Source organism: Neoarius graeffei, chromosome 26 (genome assembly GCF_027579695.1).
Source record: "Neoarius graeffei isolate fNeoGra1 chromosome 26, fNeoGra1.pri, whole genome shotgun sequence".
NCBI classification, from domain to species: domain Eukaryota; kingdom Metazoa; phylum Chordata; class Actinopteri; order Siluriformes; family Ariidae; genus Neoarius; species Neoarius graeffei.
Window position 1 is genome coordinate 20454475 of NC_083594.1, and position 23075 is coordinate 20477549.

Consider the following 23075-nt stretch of genomic DNA (forward strand, 5'->3'; position numbering starts at 1 on the left):
CGACATCGCCACGCTGCATTGGGATGGGGCCAGAACATACTATAGTATCGGACATCGCCTTTGCTAATTTAAATACCTCTACAAAGTTACTCTTAGTAACTTCAGACTGACGAAGGCGTATATCATTAGCGCCTGCATGGATAAATATCTTTGAGAATCTGTGCTTGCCTAGGACCCTAAGATTACCTGCTCTGTCCGGCACCCTGGCTGACTAAAGCTGCTGGTGCCTCAAAGGCTGAGCTAATTTCACGTGCCGTATGATAGTCCCCTATAACCAGAGCTCTTTCAGGCTTCTCAGTGGGTGCATCACTGAGGAGGGCAAACCTGTTCGACACGTGACGTGGAGAGGAGTGGTGTTCCTGTGGGCGAGCCTCAGCGGTAGCTTTGGCTCTACGCTTATGCCGCAGAGTCGTCACCCATTCGCCCCACTGTAAGGACTCTAATGCCGGAGTTGGGGGATTACTAACTCCACCTAGGGCATCCAGACTTTCCCCTACAGAAACTACACTGTTCTCATTCTCACTGACCTTCTCTAAAGCCTGGATATGTGCTTCTAACACTATAATCTTCTCTGTCAGAGAGCTAACTAATCTACACTTATCACAAATAAAGCTATCACTATTGACGGAGGAAGAATGACTAAACATCCTGCACTCAGCACACTGAACAGGCTGAAAGTGTGCCATGATGAAAGGATTCACGTACCTTAATCGAAGAGCTGTTGATATTCTAGCAGATCCGATGTGGATGGCCTCCGGTTGTGGTCTTTACACAGGAGGGAGGGGGGGGAAGAAAGCTTCTGGTCTCTGCGTTCTTCTGAAAAAAAGAGGGGGGGGAAACAGAAAAAGGAACGCGAAAGTGCAAAAAGGAAATTGAAAGTCAATTAAAAAATGAAGAGGATACTGGAAAATTATTTGTAGAAAAAATGAAAAAGATTAGCAGTTAATGCCAACAGTCACGGAAAAAAGACTCGTCGCAAACAACTCGGGAACCAGGAAGTGCGTAGCACAGAATGCGCATGCGCAACCCAATCAGCAATCACTATATTGGTTTATTAGTCTAGGTTTATTAGTAGGCAAAACTGGAGGCTGTTATTTGTGGTGTTTTGTATGTATTTGTGTTTTGTGGTCTTCAGGTAGCAATGGTTAATAGAATTCAGAAGGAAAAAAGGGATTTAGGTTATTAATGATAACATGGAGCGCAAAGGGCCTTCCAGAAGAAACAAAATCAAGTACGATGACAGAATACTATTTTTTTTTTTAAATGGTGAAATGGAGCATTAAAACAAGACCAGAAAATGAAATCACAATAGTAAGAGGAGATAGGAGTAAAAGTAGTGACATTAACGTAGGTTATAGCTGTATACTGAAATGCTTCTATTACACTTGTCCTTATTACAAGAAGATAGTACAGGTTCAAGAATGGGTGGAAAGAAGACCCCCAGTTCAGGGACTGGCTAGAGAAAGTATTAAGAGATGTGCATACGGAATATTGCAAGTTTTACAGGAAGTCTTTTGACGTTGGTAATATGGGCATCTTGGCACTCGAGTAAGAATATTTCATGAAAACTGCACTGTTTAAAAGCCCCAGTAGCTGTAAGCACGTAAGAGATTTCATAGATAAGTTACATCCACAGATTGCACATCTCTTTAATTCAGAGTTCCACAGAGAGGAATATATTAGTGCATGGTGCGATCCCGGGTCTGTCATACCAGCGAAACCATCACTGAAAATGTCCTGGAAAATTATCTCTAGAAAACAGTGGAAACCTTTACTTCTGTGAAGTACTGTGGCCTTCACTGCTTGCAGTGAAGACTATTGCCCCTTTTCCACCAAAGCAGTTCCAGGGCTGGTTCGGGGCCAGTGCTTAGCTTGGAACCGGGTTTTCTGTTTCCACTGACAAAGAACTGGCTCTGGGGCCAGAAAAACCGGTTCCAGGCTAGCACCATCTCTCTGCTGGGCCAGAGGAAAGAACCGCTTACATCAGCAGGGGGGCAGAGTTGTTAAGACCAACAACAATAAGACCGCGAAAGATCACCATTTTTAAGCGACGAGAAGCAGCAGCTGTACAAACGTGAAGTCATCCATTATTATTGTTGTTGTTGCTGCTGCTTCTGCGTTGTTTTTGCTTCGATATTCGCGCCAAGGTTTATGCAAACGTAGCGACGTAACTGATGTATACAGCGACGTAATGACGTGGCTTCCCTTAGCACCGTGAGCTATGGAGAAGCAAACTGGTTCTCAGCTGGCTCGCAAGTTGAACGAGTTGTGAACCAGCACCAGCACTGGCCCTGAACCAGCCCTGGAACTGATTTGGTGGAAAAGGGGTATATAAGCGCAGTCCTGTCTGGTTTGTTTTGGCTGTCTGACCAGATGTGGGCTTTAAATTCCACTCAGCGATTTGCACCAGCTATGGTTTAGCAAGGTTTTTTTTTTTAATTAAATCATTTAGTCTGAACCTGACCTGTCCCTCCGGCAGGCAGACACAGTGGCACAGTACACAGAACAGACAGCTCACTTAGTAAATGTGCCTGTACTGGGGGGAGTAAATTGTAAATGAAACTACAGCCATTTAAATTTTTTTGCCCACACACATACCCAGTTATCAGTGTTTTTAGCACCTAAATAACAAAATGCAAAATATTTGAATTTATATAATGGTGGGGAATTAATCTTTCTAAACTCTTATATAGACAAGTAGTACTAACTTGCTTCACAAAGCTGAGTTTTAAAAAAGTCCTCTATCAGTGTTTCCCAACCTTTCTTGAGCCACGGCACATATTTTACATTCGAAAAGTCCCACGGCACACCACCAAACAATGTCTCAAAAAAGTGTGTATATACACACACTATATTGCCAAAAATACTTGCTCACCTGCCTTGACTCACATATGAGCTTAAGTGACATCCCATTCCTAATCCATAGGGTTCAATATGATGTCGGTCCACCCTTTGCAGCTAGAACAGCTTCAACTCTTCTGGGAAGGCTGTCCACAAGGTTTAGGAGTGTGTTTATGGGAATTTTTGACCATTCTTCCAGAAGCGCATTTGTGAGGTCGCACACTGATGTTGGACAAGAAGGCCTGGCTCTCAGTCTCCGCTCTAATTCATCCCAAAGGTGTTCTATCGGGTTGAGGTCAGGACTCTGTGCAGGCCAGTCAAGTTCATCCACACCAGACTCTGTCATCCATGTCTTTATGGACCTTGCTTTGTGCACTGGTGCACAGTCATGTTGGAAGGGGCCAGCTCCAAACTGTAAAAACAGTCTGCATGCCTAGGTGCTTGATTTTATACACCTGTGGCCATGGAAGTGATTGGAACACCTGATTCCGATAATTTGGATGGGTGAGCAAATACTTTTGGCAATATAGTGTGTGTCTGTGTGGTGATCATCTCATCTCAGTTTACTCACAATTTACTTACCCAGTGTGAAATCTGGGCCTGTTTAGTTGAACACAAAGCTGATATACTTGCAGGAATTGAAGAAAGACACACGAAGATCTTCCTCAACAGCTCTGAGTGTCTCTCTCCTTTTTTAGTTTTTATAGCAGTCATGCTTAAAGCCCAGCTCGCATATAGACAGGTTGTGGAAAATCACCTTTTTTGCTTTCTTCTGACCTCTACTCATACTAGGGCCTTCATCTGGGTCAGAATTTTCTCCAGGCCCCAGTTTGGATTGTGCACTTTTTTCTTTTCAAATATTTATCCATCGCCATCACCGCGGTCACACCCAAAGCATTACTAATTCTATTGTTTGAATGGCAACAGGTAGATACACAGGTTAATTAGCTACCTGTTGCCATCTAGTGGAAGTGTATTTAATTGTTCTGCCTGTTACTATAGGTCGCTGGCATAGACGAACGAAGACAAATTATTTGCAGTAAATAATTTTTGGAACAATTAAGTGAAATTGGATAATTTCCCACGGTACACCTGATGATCTCTCACGGCACACTAATGTGCCATGGCACAGTGGTTGGGAATCACTGCTCTATATTATAACCAAAAAATGTTCGCTAAATAAAATGATCGCATTTGCTCTTTTCATACTTGCTTATGCACAAGCAAAACCTAAAGTTTTCTTTTTTTTTTTTTTTGTAAACGCAGGCAAGTAGTCATGGTACAAGCAAGACGGTGCCTGTAGATTGCGCGCGTCATAATGTTAGCCTCCCAGTTGTCTCTTATTTTCAGGTTAATATGTTGGTGCATGTTTTATACAATTGTTGTCTCATATATGGGGAAGCCATGGCCTAATGGTCAGAGAAGCACCTTTGGGACGAAAAGGTTGCTGGTTCAATTCCCTGGACCAGCAGGAATGGCTGAAATGCCCTTGAGCAAGGCACCTAACCTCCAACTGCTCCCCAGGCTTGTCTGGGTATGTTGTGCATCACGCTGGATAAGAGCTAGTAATGGAATATTGAAGAGCTTTGTTTGTTTTAATCCAGTGGTGCGTGTTACCCTGTGTTCTTGAATCATCAATGCATTGGTGTGGGGGTGGTTTTTTAATAATGTATTAATTTACATCGGCGGTTGTGGTCAGAAGTTCACGTACAGGGACATAACTGTCATCGTGGACATGAATGTAAAACGTGTGCCATCCATAATTGATTTCAAAAGCCTCATGTTTTTGTGATTTTTGCCTCTGTACTACACCACAGTGGATGTGAAAGAAAGTCATCAAGGTATGATCGAAGTGTAGACTTTCAGCTTTAATTCAAGCGGTTTAACAAAAACCTTGCATTAACTGTTTAGGAATTGCAAGCAATGTGTATATATATTTTTTATTTTTCACAGTCCCTCCATTTTCACAGGCTCAAAAGAAATTGGTCAAACTAACAATTATAAATAGAAGTGTTTTTTTTTTTTTTTTTTTTTTTTTTTTAAATACTTGGATGCAAATTCTTGGCGGTCAGTGACTGCCTGAAGTCTAGAACCCAAGGATGACGACGAATGCCGAGTTTCCTCCCTTGTGATTCTTTGCCAGGCCTTTATTACAGCTGCCAGTTGCTGCTTATTTGTGGGTCGTTTTGTCTTCAGTGAGTGAAAAGTAAGCTCAGTTGGGTTGACTGATTCGACCATTGACATTTTTTGTTTGTTTGCCTTGAAGCTCTTGTGTTGCTTTTGCGATGTTTTGTGTCGTCATCCATCTGTACTGTGCAGCACCGTTTTATCAGTTTGACAGCAATTGATTCAGTATGTTTTGAGTCTGAGCAGAAGGTACAGCTCTGTACACTTGAAAAAAATTCATCCTGCTACGTCTATCAGCGGTCACGACATCAGCCGTAAACACCAGTGACCCAGTTACATTGGCAGCCATATATGCCCATGTTTGACCGATGATATGGTATGCTTTGGATCATGGGCCCTTCCATTTCTTCTCTTCCTGTCATTCTGGTACAAGTTAATCTTGGTTTCATCTTTCCAAAGAATCTTGTTCTTGCACTGGGAAGGCTTTCTAGCAAAGTCTAATCTGACCTTTCTTTTCTTGAGTGTTACCAGTGGTTTGCATCTCGAGGTAAACCCTCTGTATTTAAATTCATGAAGGCATCGCTTAATTGTAGGTTTTGCAGCGGTCTCAAAAGTAGCCGGTCACCGGCGGCAAATCGCCGGCTATGGCTTGTTATGCCGCCGGCTATTGTCAGTCGAGTCACAAAATTTAATATTAAATATTTCTGACAGCAAAAAAAGTTGTGAACGTAAATTACATCCACTATGTCATGTATGTCTGTTGCCGCGTCAACTGTGTTTACATCCTCGACACGAGTGCAGCCATTACTGCCGCCTGTGTTGCCAGATTGTGTTTACATCCTCGACACGAGTGCAGCCATTACTGCCGCCTGTGTTGCCAGATTGTGTTTACATCCTCGACACGAGTGCAGCCATTACTGCCGCCTGTGTTGCCAGATTGTGTTTACATCCTCGACGCGAGTGCAGCCATTACTGCCGCCTGTGTTGCCAGATTGTGTTTACATCCTCGACACGAGTGCAGCCATTACTGCCGCCTGTGTTGCCAGATTGTGTTTACATCCTCGACACGAGTGCAGCCATTACTGCCGCCTGTGTTGCCAGATTGTGTTTACATCCTCGACACGAGTGCAGTCATTACTGCCGCCTGTGTTGCCAGATTGTGTTTACATCCTCGACACGAGTGCAGCCATTACTGCCGCCTGTGTTGCCAGATTGTGTTTACATCCTCGACGCGAGTGCAGCCATTACTGCCGCCTGTGTTGCCAGATTGTGTTTACATCCTCGACACGAGTGCAGCCATTACTGCCGCCTGTGTTGCCAGATTGTGTTTACATCCTCGACGCGAGTGCAGCCATTACTGCCGCCTGTGTTGCCAGATTGTGTTTACATCCTCGACACGAGTGCAGTCATTACTGCCGCCTGTGTTGCCAGATTGTGTTTACATCCTCAACATGAGTGCAGCCATTACTGCCGCCTGTGTTGCCAGATTGCGCGTTTTCCCGCCCAATTTGGGCGGTTTTAAGTGCATTTTGGCGGGTTTTGAACATATTTTGGGCTGTAAAACGTCAGCAGTATCTGGCAACATATTTTTTTTACTTAATACAAGAAATTAATGGATGCCAACGTTTTTGCCAAAATGGTATTTTATTTTCTATTGTTTAGGCAGCTTCAGCATCATACTGAGAGATTCTGTTCAAATTGTTTTTTTCTTCTATGAAGCCTGAGCCATTTATTTTATTAGTTTATAATTATTAATTTAGTCTTCAGGAGAGACTGCCTGCACACAGCACTAGTATTAATAGTTTTTTTTTCTTACATGAAAGCTGAGGCATTTATATTATATTTGAAGGTAACTTCATGTTGTGCTGTGAGGTTCTCTGCACTTTAACTTTTGAACCAACAGGTGCATTTGGATAAGTAAAGCCTATTTTTCTGCATTTTTGTAGTCCTGGTAATCTTTTATATTGGTAAAGTTGTTTATAGGACCATTTCTCAGTGTCTGTTTTTTTAATCAATAGTTTTTCAGTAATAACTTAATATTTAACATATCACTCAATTTTAAACAACCCCCGCGCCTCCCCCATGGCTTGCCCCCATAGTCTCCAAAATTTCTGTGGGAAACACTGGCGTGCGTAACAACGCTAATCAAGCTTAAGCTAGACGACCCGCCTCAAATACCCGTCCCGGGTAAATGTTATCCCAATTTTAGATGGTCTGTTCCAAACCATCCCGCCCCATGAAAAATTCGTACTTGCATATCTCTATCTATCTATCTATCTATCTATCTATCTATCTATCTATCTATCTATCTATCTATCTGTGTGTGTGTGTGTATATATATATATATATATATATATATATATATATATATATATATATATAAAAAAATAAATAAAATGTGTGTGTATATATATGTGTGTATATATATGTGTGTGTGCGCATTATGTCTGCCGCTGGCAGACATTTTACCATTTTGCACCCTGCTGTAAATTATTTGTACCCTGCTATTCTCCCAAACTTTGAAGCCCCTGGTTTTGACAATGATGGGTCTGCCTCCTCAAGAGTGTTCCTGACTTGGCGAGATGTCGTGAAGTGTTTTTTCTTCACCAAGGAAAGAATTCTATGATCATCCACTTTAGTTGTTTTCTGTGGTCTTCCAGGCCTTCTTGTGTTGCTGAGCTCACCAGTGCATTCTTTCTTTTTAAGAAATGTACCAGACTGTTGATTTGGCCATTTCTGCTGTATCTCTGATGGATCTGTTTTTTGTTTTTTCAGCATAATAATGGTCCCCTTAACTTGAACACACATTTGGCCCTTTTCCACTACCCTTTTTCAGCTCACTTCAGCTCGCTTCAGCTCACTTCAGCCCAACACGGCTCGCGTTTCGACTACCAAAAACCAGCACGACTCAGCTCGTTTCAGCCCTGCTTAGCCCCTAAAACTCGCACCGTTTTGGAGTGGGGCTGAAGCGAGCCAAACCGTGCCGACTGAGGTTGGGGGCGTGAGCAGACACTCCCCTGTGCACTGATTGGTGAGGAGGAGTGTCCTCACATGCCCACACACGCCCCGCGAGCGCGCTGGGATCTGTAAACACCGCAAACCCGGAAGAAGAATAATTATGAATTACGAGAATTTCTGAAGCCTTATGCGCCTCGCCTCATCTATACGCTCTTGCCAGTATCTGTCCGCGTTGTCGGTGACAACAAGCCACAGCACCAAGACCAGCAACACTAACGACTCCATGTCCTCCATGTTTATTGTTTACTATTCGGGTCGTGAGACTACCGCTTAAAAGATCACTGAATCAGTGACATACAGAGCATCGTGCACGAGTTCGCGGAGCGCAAGGCTCGTCGTATGCCCTTCAAATAATGCGCGCAGTAGGCTATTGATGTTTTATTATGAGCCATGTACAGTATGTCGCCTAACGTTTTTTTTGTTTCTGAGTTACATGTTCGTTTGAAGGACTTAATGTACAAACTAACATAGTTGCACCCCGTAGTGTTGAAATTGGTAAACACAGTGCATTCAGTGAGGTTTGCACCGCCCTCCTTTTATTTCTGACTCTTCCTGTCAGCGTTGCAACCTCTGAGCGCTCATTCGTATGCCCTTCAAATAATGTGCGCAGTATAGGCTATTGATGTTTTATTATGAGCCATGTACAGTATCCTAATGTTTTTTGTTTCTGAGTTACATGTTCGTTTGAAGGACTTGATGTACTAAATAACATAGTTGCACCCGGTAGTGTTGAAATTGGTAAACACCGCAGTTGCGGACATTTTGTAGCCTAAAATGATGTTATGATAAGCTTTAATAAAGGGCCCGGTCATTTGCCCCGCCCCCGGCCCGGCTCTGACTTGTTCCGCCACTGTCACTGATGTCACTGTTTGCGCTGCTTAACGGCATCACATGACGTCCACCCACTTTCGCTAACTCCACCCAATGTGTCCACCCACTTCCAGCCAGCACGGTTCAGCGCGGTTGTAGTCGAAATGCAACTCCAACAGCCCCACTCAGCTCGACTCGGCACGGCACGGCTCAGCCGCGTTTGTAGTGGAAAAGCGGCAATTGAGAGTTCATGGGAACCACCGAATGCAAGTTCAATACTTGGAATCAACTCCAGACTTTTTATCTCCTTAATTTGTCATGAAAGAATGAGGAAAGGGCCTGCACCTGGCCATGAAATTGCCCGCCTGTCAGTCAGTTGTCCAGTTACTATTGAGCTTGTGAAAATGGAGGGACTATGGCTGCAATTCCTAGATGGTTGTGTTTTTGTTAAACCCACTGATGAAACTCTACACTTCGTTCACATCTCGATTTTCTTCATTTCAAATCCATTGAGGTGGCGTACAGAGGCAAAATTATGAAGATTAGATCGCTGCCCAAATACTCACGGACCTGACTGTATGTCGAGCCTAACGTTTACTAATGATTCTAAATTGCATTGCTAGTGTGTATCTGTCTCTGTGGGTTGCATAGGATGAGGATGAGTACCTTTTTGTCTGATTTTATTTTGAAGGTGGGGTGTGAGATCGGAGGCACAGAGGTTGTGGGGTTTGAGGGGGAGAGAGCTGATGAATGTAAAAATGCTGGCATTTTGATAGAGGTAATTTTCTCGTGACAGAGCCAGGCTCTCTCCCATGAATCAAAATACATCACAAGTGTGTAAGATGGAGGGCTGCCCATTGTGGGTCCTGACACCCATGTGAGCGAGCAGAGCTGCACAGGGTCAAGTGTGACACATCATTATAACAATGTTGATTTAGTGGGGCCGCAGCGCAACACACCTCCTCCCAGGGGGGCGAAGAGGGGGGATGGACAGGCAGCCTAGTGGACAAGAGACGGGCCCCACTCTTCTTCCCATCAACGCAATCATTCGACAGATTGCAGATCGCTCCCTACACCCCCTCACCCTAAAAAATAATAATAATAATTCTTAGAAAAGCTGGTTGAGAGAAACCTGAATAAACAATTTCTAAATATTTATTGTTTTTGAGAGACATGCCATGCATTTTTAGTAGTACGGTTTGGTTGATGAATGTCTTCCCCCATCCCCCCCATTATATAACTCTCCACTCCCCTCTTGTCAGAATGTCCATGGCCATTTAACCTCCATTTCACCTGTAATGTCAAGACAGGATTTGACAATCTGCAGTTGTACAAGTTAAAATGAATCTTTTCTATGGTGGAAACTGTCAAGACATCACTAGCATTGAGGGTCTGATATTTGTCAGTGTTTGATTTCAGAGCTATGTAATTATCAGGAATATGATGATTAACAAAATGCTGTCGAGACGAGTCTTTATTTTGCTGTGTCTTTACAGCAGTTAGTGCTACAGTGGTGCTTGAAAGTTTGTGAACCCTTTAGGGCTGTGTGATATGGGAAAAAATGAATATCCCGATACATTTTCTCCATTTCACGATATATATCTCGATATATTGAAATCTCCTGTAAAGGACCCCATGAAATCTAACTTTTACTCTTTACTGTTTTCACTACGGTCCCTGCAGATTAAATAACATTCTCAGTTAACTTTACAGGTGGTTTTCAGCAACACATTTTAAATTTTCATGTTCGTGATTAATCACAATTGAATTGAAATAAGACTATTTTTATTCAACCAAGATGTGGCACAAACTGCAAAAACAATCTTGAAAATTGCAACAAAGGGGCAACACAATACAGAGCTGCTCAGAGCTCAAATCAATAAAGTGCAAGCTCAACACTGACAAAGACATTTAGCCTAAATAAGTGCTCTTTCATTAAATTATTTTAAAAAATAGATCTCCAAGCTATTAACCTGACTACTGAGAACCACTGGAACATTCACAATAGAGAGAGAGATTGAGGGAGAGAAGAGGGAGATCTGCAAAACATCATTTTTCTCTTTGCACACTTTTGAACTGAATATTTTCTGGCTCTGCCTCTCAGATGTGTATAATTCCGCTATTGCCTTCTCTGTAAAATGTCTGCGACCAGGCAACTCATATTTGGGATCGAGTGTGTTTTAGTCATTTTTGGAAGCCTGGTTTTTCCACTATACTAATTGGGATCATGTCTTCGGCAATGATGTTAGTGATTGCATCCGTTATAGCTCTCCATCTCTGACTCATTTTCTCATATGGGGTGGCTTTGGAGAGCGAGGCCGCTATGGTCATTTGTTTAGCTTGTGGGGGGTTTTAGCTCATGGGCAAGTAGTTCGGAGTTTAAGAGACTCTTCATACTGTACCGGGTGAGGTTTCAGGTGGTGGAACATATTTGTAGTGCTGCTGCCTTTCGTGATGACAGGTTTTTTTGCACACTTTACAAATTGGCATTTGCTGTTCCATGTCCTCCTCGCGATATCCAAAAAACTGCCAGATGACTGACTCCTTACTAGTTCTTTTAGGAACCAATTCGTCTGCTTCCATTTTTAATTTGTCGCTGAAATTGACCGAGCTTACACGGGAGCCTATGCAACACCAGCGATTGCATGAACTGAGTCAGCGCTGTAAACCGAAACTAGGAAATCTTGCTGCCGGCAGTGTTGCCAGATACTGCTGACGTTTTCCAGCCCAAAATATGTTCAAAACCTGCCAAAACGCACTTAAAACCGCCCAATCTGGCAACACAACCAAAACTAGAAAATCTTCCCGGAAATTCCTTTCAGCACCGAGATGTTGCCCAGGATTGGTTGGCGAATGCATGACGTTATTGTTTTCTTTACCCTTAGGCAGCCTCTCACGTTACTGCCTGAGGGACAGGGAGAAAACCACCGGAAAAGGTTTTAAACGAACGCAACAAACACAAGTCGGAAGATGACCATAAAATACTCGATAGTTACGATATAATAATTTTATGTATCGCACACAGAATTTTCAGCGATATATCGAGTATATTCGATATATCGCACAGCCCTAGAACTCTTTAGAATTTTCTATGTTTCTGCATAAATGTGACCTAAAACATCAGATTTTCACACAAGTCCTAAAAGTAGATAAAGAGAACCCAGTTAAACAAATGAGGCAAAAATATTATACTTGGTCATTTATTTATTGAGGAAAATGATCCAATATTACATATCTGTGAGTGGCAAAAGTATGTGAACCTCTAGGATTAGCAGTTAATTTGAAGGTGAAATTCGAGTCGGGTGTTTTCAATCAATGGGATGACAATCAGGTGTGAGTGGGCACCCTGTTTTATTTAAAGAACAGGGGTCTATCAAAGTCTGATCTTCACAACACGTTTCTGGAAGTGTATCATGACACGAACAAAGATTTCTGAGGACCTCAGAAAAAGCATTGTTGATGAAATATATAGAAAATTCTAAAGGGTTCACAAACTTTCAAGCACCACTGTATAATACCTAAAATGTAAACTGTTGTGCTTTTATGGTTAACCTGAAAGTTGCAAGTAATCGGAGTTTAGGAGGCTTTTTTTTCTGGTCAGAGGTCAGGAATTGAGTTTACGACCTGTAGTCGAATGCAGCACTAATCCCAGCTACTGTGACTGTTGACAAGCAAGATTGTGGAAAAACGGAGACGATTATCCACTAAAAGATTTGACAAAATCTAAGTGGGGGTAAAATGGCCAGTCAAACTGGGCTTGCCATTTTTTATTTATTTATTTATTTTTGAAGACCCTACGATTACATGGCTTAAACATCTGGCTTTTTATGTATAAACCTGTCCAAGTACAGGCCGGATATCAGCCCTCTCAGAAACGTTACTATAATCCTGGGCCAGTCACCTCGCCCATAAAGCTAGCACTTTGCTTCATGTTCATTTATGGTGTACCTTGTTATATACCCGGATGCAAAATAAATGAGGCAGTAAGACCGACTTCCTTCTTGCTTGGAAATTGATTCCACAAATGGTCTGCCTCTTAAACAATTTTATACTCGGAGTGTAACAATTGTTATAGTAGATTTTTGATTGTGATAGCCTACAAAGTTATTTTTTTCCCAAATTTTCTAGCTAAAATACTGTGGAAACTGACCATTTATAACTTGGAAGAGCAGTTATTTCTTATAGATGGGCAATTTCTCCTTAGACTGACCTTTTTGATTCAAGGCTGAATGAGGTATTTATTTTTTGTAATCATGAGATTTATGGTGTTGTCGGGGAGGACATTATGTCAACTCCAGCGCAAAAAAAACCCACACACACAGTTGAAGTTCGACTTGACAGATCTGTAATCAGCTTTATTATACACCTTGTTGATTTTAATTGCTATTCTTATTTTGCACCAAATTTCTATAGAAGTCAGGGTTTAGCTCGGTTAAATGGTTCTCCATGTATAATGAAATGCATTCAGTAACTTTTTTTTTTTTCTCCCTCCCCCCCCCCCCCCCTCAAACCTGTGCCACATAAGATGCATTATCAGCTGACAGAATAGCCTCTTGTCCTGCAGTAATTATGCGCGCACACGCACACTTTCACACACCATATGCCCTGCTTTTTGTACAATGCAAGTCATGACGTCACATCAGTACAAGACTGGCTAGTTAAACCGTGGGGGATGAATCCTTCTGATGAAATTTAAAGTAAACAAAAGCCCCCAAAAAATGAACGGTTACTTTCTGCAGCTCCATTTTCTGTAAACTTATGTAGGCTCGTGATCAAATTCGACCCCTTTTGCAATGAGTATTTCTGCAAACGAACACAGTGGAGCATGCATTTCATATGCAGGAAAACGTCATCAACTCTAGTTTCGAGCCTCAGTGGGTTTTTACTCATTGGTATGAATAACACTTTTTCAATCTAAAACTTCTTCAAACTGTTTCAGTCACTAATTCAATCTGTTCTAGAAAGGCTTTGTGAATAGATAGAGCCAAGGCCTTGGACAACATGGAGAGGCCCTGCGTTCGGCCCAATATTGTTTAGGAATGCAAAAAGAAAACATGATGAGAGAAAAGAAAGACTGGGGGTGTGTGGAGGGGGGCACTACAAAATGAACTTGATGATCTCAGGAGATGGAAATGAGATTGGCTGCACTGTATGAACGCTGAGAGAGATGAGGTCACGCTGTGCCCGCTGCTTTGGCTTCGACAACTGTGGAGACCCACAGAGCTATTCAGCCAAATCCTGGCTTAAAGAAATGCTGCCCGTTTCAGTAGTCATGCTATAAAGTAACTTGTCTCCAAAAAGCTGTGGCAGAGCATTTGCACTGAGAAAAAGGACTACTTCTCTCCTTCACTTTCAGTGCTGGTTATAAAATGTATTGATAAAAATACAAGATGTATTATAATGGATTTATGTTTTTATTGTGCTTTATAATTAAACTTGTAATTGTAGGGTATCTGGCTTTCTGTGATTCGGATCAATTGATGAAAGAAACGTTAAATCGCAAGCTGATTTTTGAGCTTGAATTAATTTGTGTAATTAAGTTTTTGGAAACCGTTCAGTTTTCACTGAAAGCAATCGCTGTGTGCGGCAGGCACAGAGACCTCTTTTTTTGGGGGGGGGGGTCCTTGTTCAACATAAGTGTGAACAATAATCCTTCCTCGAATAAATACAAGCAGTTTAAATACCTGTACTTGAAACTGATTTGGCTAGCTAGCAAGTCATGGTTCTTTTTGTGATTTATTTTTTTTTTAGCTTTTATTTATTTATTTATTTATTTATTTACTTCCTTCCCGCCATAAATGGATGGATGGATAAATAAATATTGAAATCCAGTTAGGCCCTCAGCCATTTTTTTATTTGAATAATTTCCCAAACTCAGAATACCAATTATAATGTTTGTGATATAAAACAATGTATGATTAGTGTTGTATGAAAGGAGAGAAGGTTAGCACTCCACTTGACAAGGATGGAAGAGGTCCTAGTGGCCTGCAACACACACATGGTTAAGGCATTGCCACCTACTTTGTGGCATTTCTAACCAAGTTTTGGGCAGCACGGTGGCGTAAGTGGTTAGCACGGTCACCTCGCAGCAAGAAGGTTCTGGGTTCGAACCCAGCGGCCGGTGAGGGCCTTTCTGTGTGGAGTTTGCATGTTCTCCCCGTGTCTGCGTGGGTTTCCTCCGGTTTCCCCTCACAGTCCAAAGACATGCAGTTAGGTTAACGCGGGGTGGCCTTGGGCTGAAGTGCCCTTGAGCAAGGTACTTAACCCCTGACTGCTCCCCGGGTGCTCTGGGTATGTGCGTGTGTTCACTGCTTCAGATGGGTTAAATGCAGAGGATGAATTTCACTGTGCTTGGTGTGCATGTGACAAAGGTTTCTTCTAGTAGTGAACAGGATTTTGTGTTTTAAAAAAAAAAAGTAAGCGCATAAAGTAATTCTGAAACCCATGCAATCTGTAGGTGTAATGACCAATTTTATATACATTCACCAGCCACTTTATTACCAACACCATATTAGTAGGACACCCACCCAACCCCCTGTCAACTCATCTTTGCATTGATTGGGATTGGAGACCTTCCTTTGAGATTCATGTTGACATGATTGTGTCATATACACTATATAGCCAAAGATATATGGATACCTAACCAATTCCGTCCATGTTTGGGCATTCCCCAAACTGTTGCCACAAAGTTGGAAACTTGTAGAGAGTATCTTTTGTATACGGTGAGGTCTGTAAAGACACATGGTTTACCAGGGTTGGTGTAGAAAATCTCTGACCTCAACCCCACTGAACACCTTTGAGAAGAATTAGAATGCCACCTTCACACCAGTCCTCCTTGGTGGACATCAGTGCACTGCCGTGGTCCCAGATCTAGTGAAAAGCTTTCTCGGAAGAGTGGAGATTATTATAGTAGCAAAGGGGGACCAACTCAATATTAATGCCCATAGTTTTGGAATGGGATGTTCAATGCACGGATATCCACATACTTTTAACCGTATAATGTAATTACTGTAGATTCATGCTGTGAATCTCCTGTTCTACCACGTCCCAAAGGTGCTCTGCTGGATTCAGTTCTGTTGATTGGGAAGGGCATTAAAGTGCACAAAACTGTGTTCAGTTTTAGGCTTGTGTGTTTGTAAAATGACTCATTTTCATGCTGGTTGGGTCCGTGGATTTATGCCTTCTGATGCCAAATTCAGACCCTACCATTTGAATGCCAGAAATCAAGCTTCATCATACCAGGTGACACCCCTTCCCTTTCTCCAATCTTCAACTGTCCAGCTTTAGGGAGCCCACTATAGCCTCAGCCTGTTCTTGGTTGACGAGTGGAGCCCAGCGTGGTCTTCTGCTGGAGCACATCTGTCTCAGCATTCAACGTGCATTTCTGACATGCTTTTCTGCTCATGGTGATTTGTAAAATGTGCCTACGTGTTTTTTTTACCATAGCCTTCCTGTCAGTTCAAGTCAGTCTAGCCATTCTTCTCTGACTTTTCTCATTAGTCAGGCAGTTCTGCCTGAGGAACTAACACTCGCTGGCTGTGTTTTGTTTGTCGGGCCGTTCTGTGTAAATTCCGAGGTTGTTGCCTGTGAACATTCCAGATAAGCACTTTCTGAAATGGTCAAACCAGCCTGTCTGGCATCAACAACCACGCAATGGTCAGAGATTACATTTTTGCCATTCTGGGTTGATGTGGACATTACCTGAGGCCTTAATTGATTTGTTGTTCGCAGTTTATTTGAACGTTAACCGATTTTTCTGTTTTGTGCTGTTGCCATATGATTGGCTGGTTTTGAAACTGATTGAGCAGGTATATGGCACGGTGCTGTAAGTGGTTAGCACGGTCGCCTCACAGCAAGAAGGTTCTGGGTTCAAACCCAGCAGCCGACGGGGACCTGTGTGGAGTTTGCATGTTCTCCCCGTGTCTGCGTGGGTTTCCTCCGGGTGCTCCGGTTTCCTCCACAGTTCAGAGACGTGGTTAGGTTAATATGAGACGGCCTTGAGCGAGACACCGAACTCCCAACTGCTCCGGGTATGTGTGCGCGCTCATTGCTCATGTGTGTGTTCACGGCTTCAGATGGGTTAAATGCAGAGAGGAAATTTCACAAGTGTGTGATGAATAAAGTTGTGCTTTCTTTCTTTTCTTTTTACAGGTGTTCCTTATATAAAGTGCTTATCTGTATTGTACACAGACTATAATATATGTGAAATGTCAAAGTGATATATATAAATATAAAACCCACAGGTTTCAGGTAACAAGGTAGGTACGGGCACCTACGGTACACATTTAAGATGACCCTAATGTTAGCTTACGGATTAGAGTATAAAAATTGCATTCTTTTACAAAGATAGAAGTCAGTGCCAGACACGTTTACTTGGATTCAAATAATTGTAGGCAGTTTGGTGCCTTTTTGCCTAGGGAAACACCACAGTAAGCAGTGTATTATTCAATATAGAAAATGACTGTCCAAAACAAGCCTTAGGCCAAGTCTTGAGGGTAAATGGAGCAATCTGTGACAGCAAGGGGAAGGTGTGACAGGTCTAGCAAGCCGGAAGTAGATGAAGTGTGCTCAGAGGCTGGCAACTGACAGGCCAATTGGCCCACTGGGCGTCAGGGTGAGCGAGCGAGTGACAAGAGTTTCCACCAACTGACCAGGAGGTGCAGGACAGAGGTCGAGAGAACAGAGACACCTGAACAAATTTAAGCATGTGCTAGTACTCAGGATCATATTTCAAAATGCGTACTATATAGAGTTAATGCTGGGCAGTGATGGTCATTGCTGCTGTTTCTGCAGGTTGAAGAGGATGAAAAGCTGAAGAAGAGGAAGGAGAGATTTGGAATTGTGACAAGTGCAGCCTCAGTTGGAGCTGATGATTCAGAGGTATAACACCCAGGATTTCTGCTATCAAAGATTAAATTTCATGTTACATTTATTTTGTTGTTGAAAGATTGGATTTAATGTTTTTTCTTTTTCCTTCCCCCTCTCCGTCTTAGGCGAAGAAGCGAAAACGAGCAGAGCGATTTGGAAATGTGTGACTGACAGCAGGGTTTTTTTTATTAACTTTTTGTATTTTTTTTTTTTTTTTTATCTTTCAGCTATTGGAAAATGATGTACTTTAGCCAGTTGTTGTGTTGAAAGTTCTGTATAATAAACATCTGCCAAATTTCTGTAGATTTCAGTTTGTTTCTAATCTGCAGGGCAATTAGCATTATTTGCAAGACAGATATTAATGACAACCCAGAAAGAGTTATACACGTGGTGGGTTTTCTTTCTTTCCTGGTGGATGTTTTGTTACAATTTGAATAACACGCTGAATTTCACATTAAACCACTTTTAGGCACTTGTGACTGATCAGACGTTAATTTGTTGGTAACAGATCCTCAGAATAGCACTGGCTGATCTACTGTATTTCAGGTTTGGATAACATTATGGACATCTAGTTTTTGATCGAATCGTTCTTGATGTTACAGAGGTACCATGAAGGGGAAAAAAAAGTGAAGGCCACTGGGTTTTTTTTTTTCTCCTTTTTCCAATGTAGGTTAATTGCGAAGGCTAGAGGAAATCCATTCATTGCTTTTTCAAATGGTATATTGTCCTCCTATTCTTCATCCATTAAAACTCGAATGTCCACCTACTGGCAGTGATTGCAAACATTGTGTCAGTTTATGGGCCAAAGGTGGGAGGCCTTGCTTCATTTGCATCTATTAGAGGCTCATTTGTTCTTTAAATCCCCTAAATTAGGTTGATGAGAGGCCCTGCTATCAGGTGATGCTAATTGGGTCATGCTGCCCTCCATACGTGAGGCGAACAAAGCACGTCCATGGCTCCGTTCCAGCGTCAGCCTTCTGCTTCCACTTTGCGTAGTCCGTCCACAGAATTAACCCTTTTCTTTGGTAGAAGGTCAAGAAGTCTTGTAATTGCAAAAACAACATTATTTGACCTTAATTTGGAGTTAAATTGTGCATCATATATTCTTGTCTGCTAATTTCCGTAGAGGTTTTTTTTCTTTTTCTTTTTCCCCCCCAGCTGTGCATGGTAATTGGCACGACTACACTACCACACTCATCTATGCCAGGGATCACTACTGGAGATGGCTTCTGTCTGCTTCGTGTGTGACAGTGTGATGTCATTCACTACTAGTAATCGTCTGGTCATGGATATTCCATGAGTAAAGGCACAGAACACTGAGTTAGGCTAAATAAATGATTTATTGTAGAAAAAGAGACCAAACGAACAAGAACAAAAAGAAACCAAGTATTCATTTGCACAAAATTCAACCTACAAATTTATAATTCATTCATCTACACAGCATCAAAAAAAGTGGATGAGACAGCAAAAAAGAAACAGATTTCTTCAAAGCGGAGAACCTGTTCAGAGAAAGCAATGCAAGCTGCTGAAACGTTGAATGCTTATTTACACTGTGAGTACATCCTTGCTCATTTAATTACGCATAAAGAGTCCACAGTTTTCCAGTCCTTTTCATCCACAGAATTAGCTTAGTGTCCGATGTCCCTTGCATGCAATAAAGTCTCCACGCTGGCTCCATATGCTTTATCTGCTATGCAGGAAGTGCCTATATTTCCTGTGATATCTGTATTTCAATCCTTGCATTTACTATCATAGTACTGACAATGCCCTGTGTACTACTTTTAATTCCATTAAATGTTTGGATTTGAATTTTAATTCAGAGAACTGAAGTTCTCAATTGAAAACAAAATTATGACGAAGAATTCAGCCAAAAAGGAAATGATTTGCTTTTACGTATTTAATGCAGTTGATCAACATGTTTAACGTCTGAAGTTTGTTTCTTTAGTTTTACACTGGGAGGTTAATTTAGCCAACAAGTGTTTAAGTCATTACGCACTTGCTTCAAAAAACAGAGATACAATCCCCAAATCAGAAAAAGTTAAAACTGAAAACAATGATTTGTAGATAATCTTTGAGTTGTATTGCACTTGGAAAAGAAAAATACAACAGCACATTATTTGATGTTTTACCTCTTTTTTTTTTTTTCAAAATAAACCCTTTCAATTTTGTTTCTTGCAACACCTTTCAAAAAATGTTGGGACGGTAAAGCAACTACCACTTTGTCACGTTGCCATTCCTTCTCACAACACTTAAAATATGTTTAGAGACTTTAGACACCAAGTAATGAATTGCTTCAGGTGTCGTCCCCCCCCCCCCCCCCCCAATTCCTCTTAAGGTGTGTAGTGACCCCCTCCCTCCCCCATTTCAAAATTTGCCACAAATTGTCTTTTGGGGACAGAGGGGACAGGCCCCCTCTTCTTCCACAGCCATGCCTTTGTAATTTGTGCAGAATGTGGTTTTGCATCGTCTTGTTGAAAAATCCCTGGAAAAGATGCCGTCTTGAAGGCAGCATATGTTGCTCCAAAATCTGTGTACTTTTCTGCATGAATGCTGCCATCACAGAAGTCTAAGTTCCCTTTGTCGAGGGCACTGGCACAACCCCATACCATGATACACCCTGGCTTTTGGACTTGACCGTCTGGATGGTCCTTTTTGTATTTGGGCCGGAGCACACGGCGTCCATTTCTTACACAAAAGGCCTAGAATACTGATTTGTCTGACCACAATACACGTTTCCACTGTGTGATGGTCCATCCCAGATACACTATATTGCCAAAAGTATTTGCTCACCTGCCTTGACTCACATATGAGCTTAAGTGACATCCCATTCCTAATCCACAGGGTTCAATATGACGTCGGTCCACCCTTTGCAGCTAGAACAGCTTCAACTCTTCTGGGAAGGCTGTCCACAAGGTTTAGGAGTGTGTTTATGGGAATTTTTGACCATTCTTCCAGAAGCGCATTTGTGAGGTCACACACTGATGTTGGACGAGAAGGCCTGGCTCTCAGTCTCCGCTCTAATTCATCCCAAAGGTGTTCTATCGGGTTGAGGTCAGGACTCTGTGCAGGCCAGTCAAGTTCATCCACACCAGACTCTGTCATCCATGTCTTTATGGACCTTGCTTTGTGCACTGGTGCACAGTCATGTTGGAAGAGGAAGGGGCAGCTCCAAACTGTAAAAACAGTCTGCATGCCTAGGTGCTTGATTTTATACACCTGTGGCCATGGAAGTGATTGGAACACCTGATTCCGATAATTTGGATGGGTGAGCAAATACTTTTGGCAATATAGTGTACCTCCGAGCCCAGTGATGTCTGCGCTTCTGAACATGGTTAACATAAGGCTTTCTTTTTGCACAGTAAAGTTTTAACAGGCATTTGTGGATGCAGCTCTGTAGTGTAGTGCTTGACAAAGGTTTGCCAAAGTAATCCCATGCCCACGTGGTTACATCAGCTATAGGTGAATGACTGACTGTTCTTGATCCGGTGCCATCTGAGGGAGCAGAGATCACGGGTGTTCAGCTTAGGCTTGTGCCCTTGCCCTTTATGCACCAAAATTCCTCGAATTATTTAAAGATATTATGCAGCGTAGAGGATCAAATATACTCACTGGTCACTTTCTTAGGAACACCCATACACCTGCTGTTTTATGCAGTCATCTAAATCAACCGATCCCTTGACAGCAGCACGATGCATAAAATCATGAAGATGCAAATCAAAAGCTTCAGTTTATGTTTACTTCAAACATCAGGATGGGAAAAATTGTGATCGCAAAGTGTGACTTTCACTGTGGCACTCTGGGTGTTGGTTTGAGTATTTCAGAAACTGCTGATCTCCTGGGGTTTTCACACACAACAGTCTCTAGAGTTGACACAGAATGGTGCGAAAAACAAAAAACAGTGAGTGAGCCACAGTTCTGTGGGTGGAAACAAACGCCTTGTTGATAAGAGAGGTCAGAGGAACATGGCCAGATTGGTTCGAGCTGCCAGGAAGGATATAGTAACTCGCAGCAACTCTCTACAACCATGGTGAGCAGAAAAGCTTCTCAGCATGCAACAGCAGAAGACCACATTGGGTTCCAGTCCTGCAGCCAAGAACAGGCATCTTAGAATCAAGAGCAAGTTCCTGTTAAAGTGGTCGGTCAGCGTATGTATACTGAAATCACTATTCAGGTATTCGTTATAGCCTACGATCATATGAAGTCTTAGAATCAAGAACAAGTTCCTATTAACGTGGCCGGTGAGTGTACACATCCCTTTGTATCTTTCATTGAGGAACATTGTTTTTAAAACATTTCAAACTGCGGCTCATCTTTGCCCCTCAAAGACGAGGCCTTTCCTGGATACTGATTTTGTACCAAATCATGATATGATTCCAATCGCCTCTTGACATCACCTGTTTCAAATCACATCATTATTTAATTGTTTTACCTCATTACTAGCCCTAAATTGCCCCGTCCCAACTTTTTTGGAATGTGTTGCAGGTCTGAAATACAGGAATGGGTGTATATTAACAAAGGAAATGAAGTTGACCAGAAAAACATGAAATACAAGTCAAAGTAAATTTAGAAAATCACTGCTTTTTTTTTTTTTTAAATTTGCATTTTCAATACCGTTCCCACTTTTTCTAATTTAGGGTTGTAGTAATTACACTTGTACCTAAACATTGCCAGGAACTGTCAGAATAAACCTGTATTAAAAATAAATAATGGTACAGATCAACGTGGAATTATTTCATCTGAATCAGTTTTAAAATACAATGTCATCTTCAAATGACTCTCTGTGCAAAACCAAGAGCAAAATTCAAAACACCAAATGTGTCTCGGCTTCTTGACTACATTTGGGTTAAGAAGACACGGTGTACATTACACTTCTGGCCAAACTGCAGAATTATTCATACAAGCAGAGAAATTTAAAACACTGGTATAAATGAAACCTAAAGTGGCAGGAGTTAAGCGTGCTTGGAGAAACATTTAGTCATCTGTATTTTGACCTACATAATATTATGACCACAGACGGGTGAAGTGAAATAAGACCGATTATATCATTACAATGGCACCTGTCGAGGGGTGGGATATTAGGCAGCAAGAGAACAGTCAATTCTCGAAGTTGATGTGTTGGAAGCAGGAAAAATGGGCTGAGAAAGGATCTGAGTGACTTTGGCAAGGGCCAAACTGTGATGGCTAGATGACTGGGTCTCCAAAATGGCACATCTTGTGGGGTGTTCCCGGTATGCAGTGGTAAAATACCTACCAAAAATGGTCCAAGGAAGCTGAACCGGCAACAGGGTCATGGGTGGCCAAAGCTCATTGAGTCACATGGGGCATGAAGGCTAGCCCATGTGGTCCAATCCCACAGAAGAACTACTGGAGCACAAACTGCTGAAAAAGTTGATGCTGATACTTTTCTGTTT

General features: G+C 42.0%; 1 protein-coding gene and 1 non-coding gene across 4 annotated transcripts in view; both read left to right on the forward strand.

The window, feature by feature from the left end:
- The window catches only part of sarnp (SAP domain containing ribonucleoprotein), a 69276-nt gene extending 51313 nt beyond the window's left edge, over window positions 1-17963 (forward strand). For all 3 annotated transcript variants that reach the window (XM_060910671.1, XM_060910672.1, XM_060910674.1), the window contains 2 exons: window positions 17590-17676; window positions 17790-17963. In XM_060910671.1, the coding sequence (XP_060766654.1) occupies window positions 17590-17676; window positions 17790-17831 (129 nt within the window). In that variant the 3' untranslated portion in view covers window positions 17832-17963. The remainder of the gene's footprint in view (window positions 1-17589; window positions 17677-17789) is intronic.
- LOC132874704 (U6atac minor spliceosomal RNA) lies at window positions 14718-14842 on the forward strand. The gene has a single exon (XR_009651703.1). It is a non-coding gene; the product is annotated as a U6atac minor spliceosomal RNA (small nuclear RNA).
- Window positions 17964-23075: the final 5112 nt, after the last annotated feature.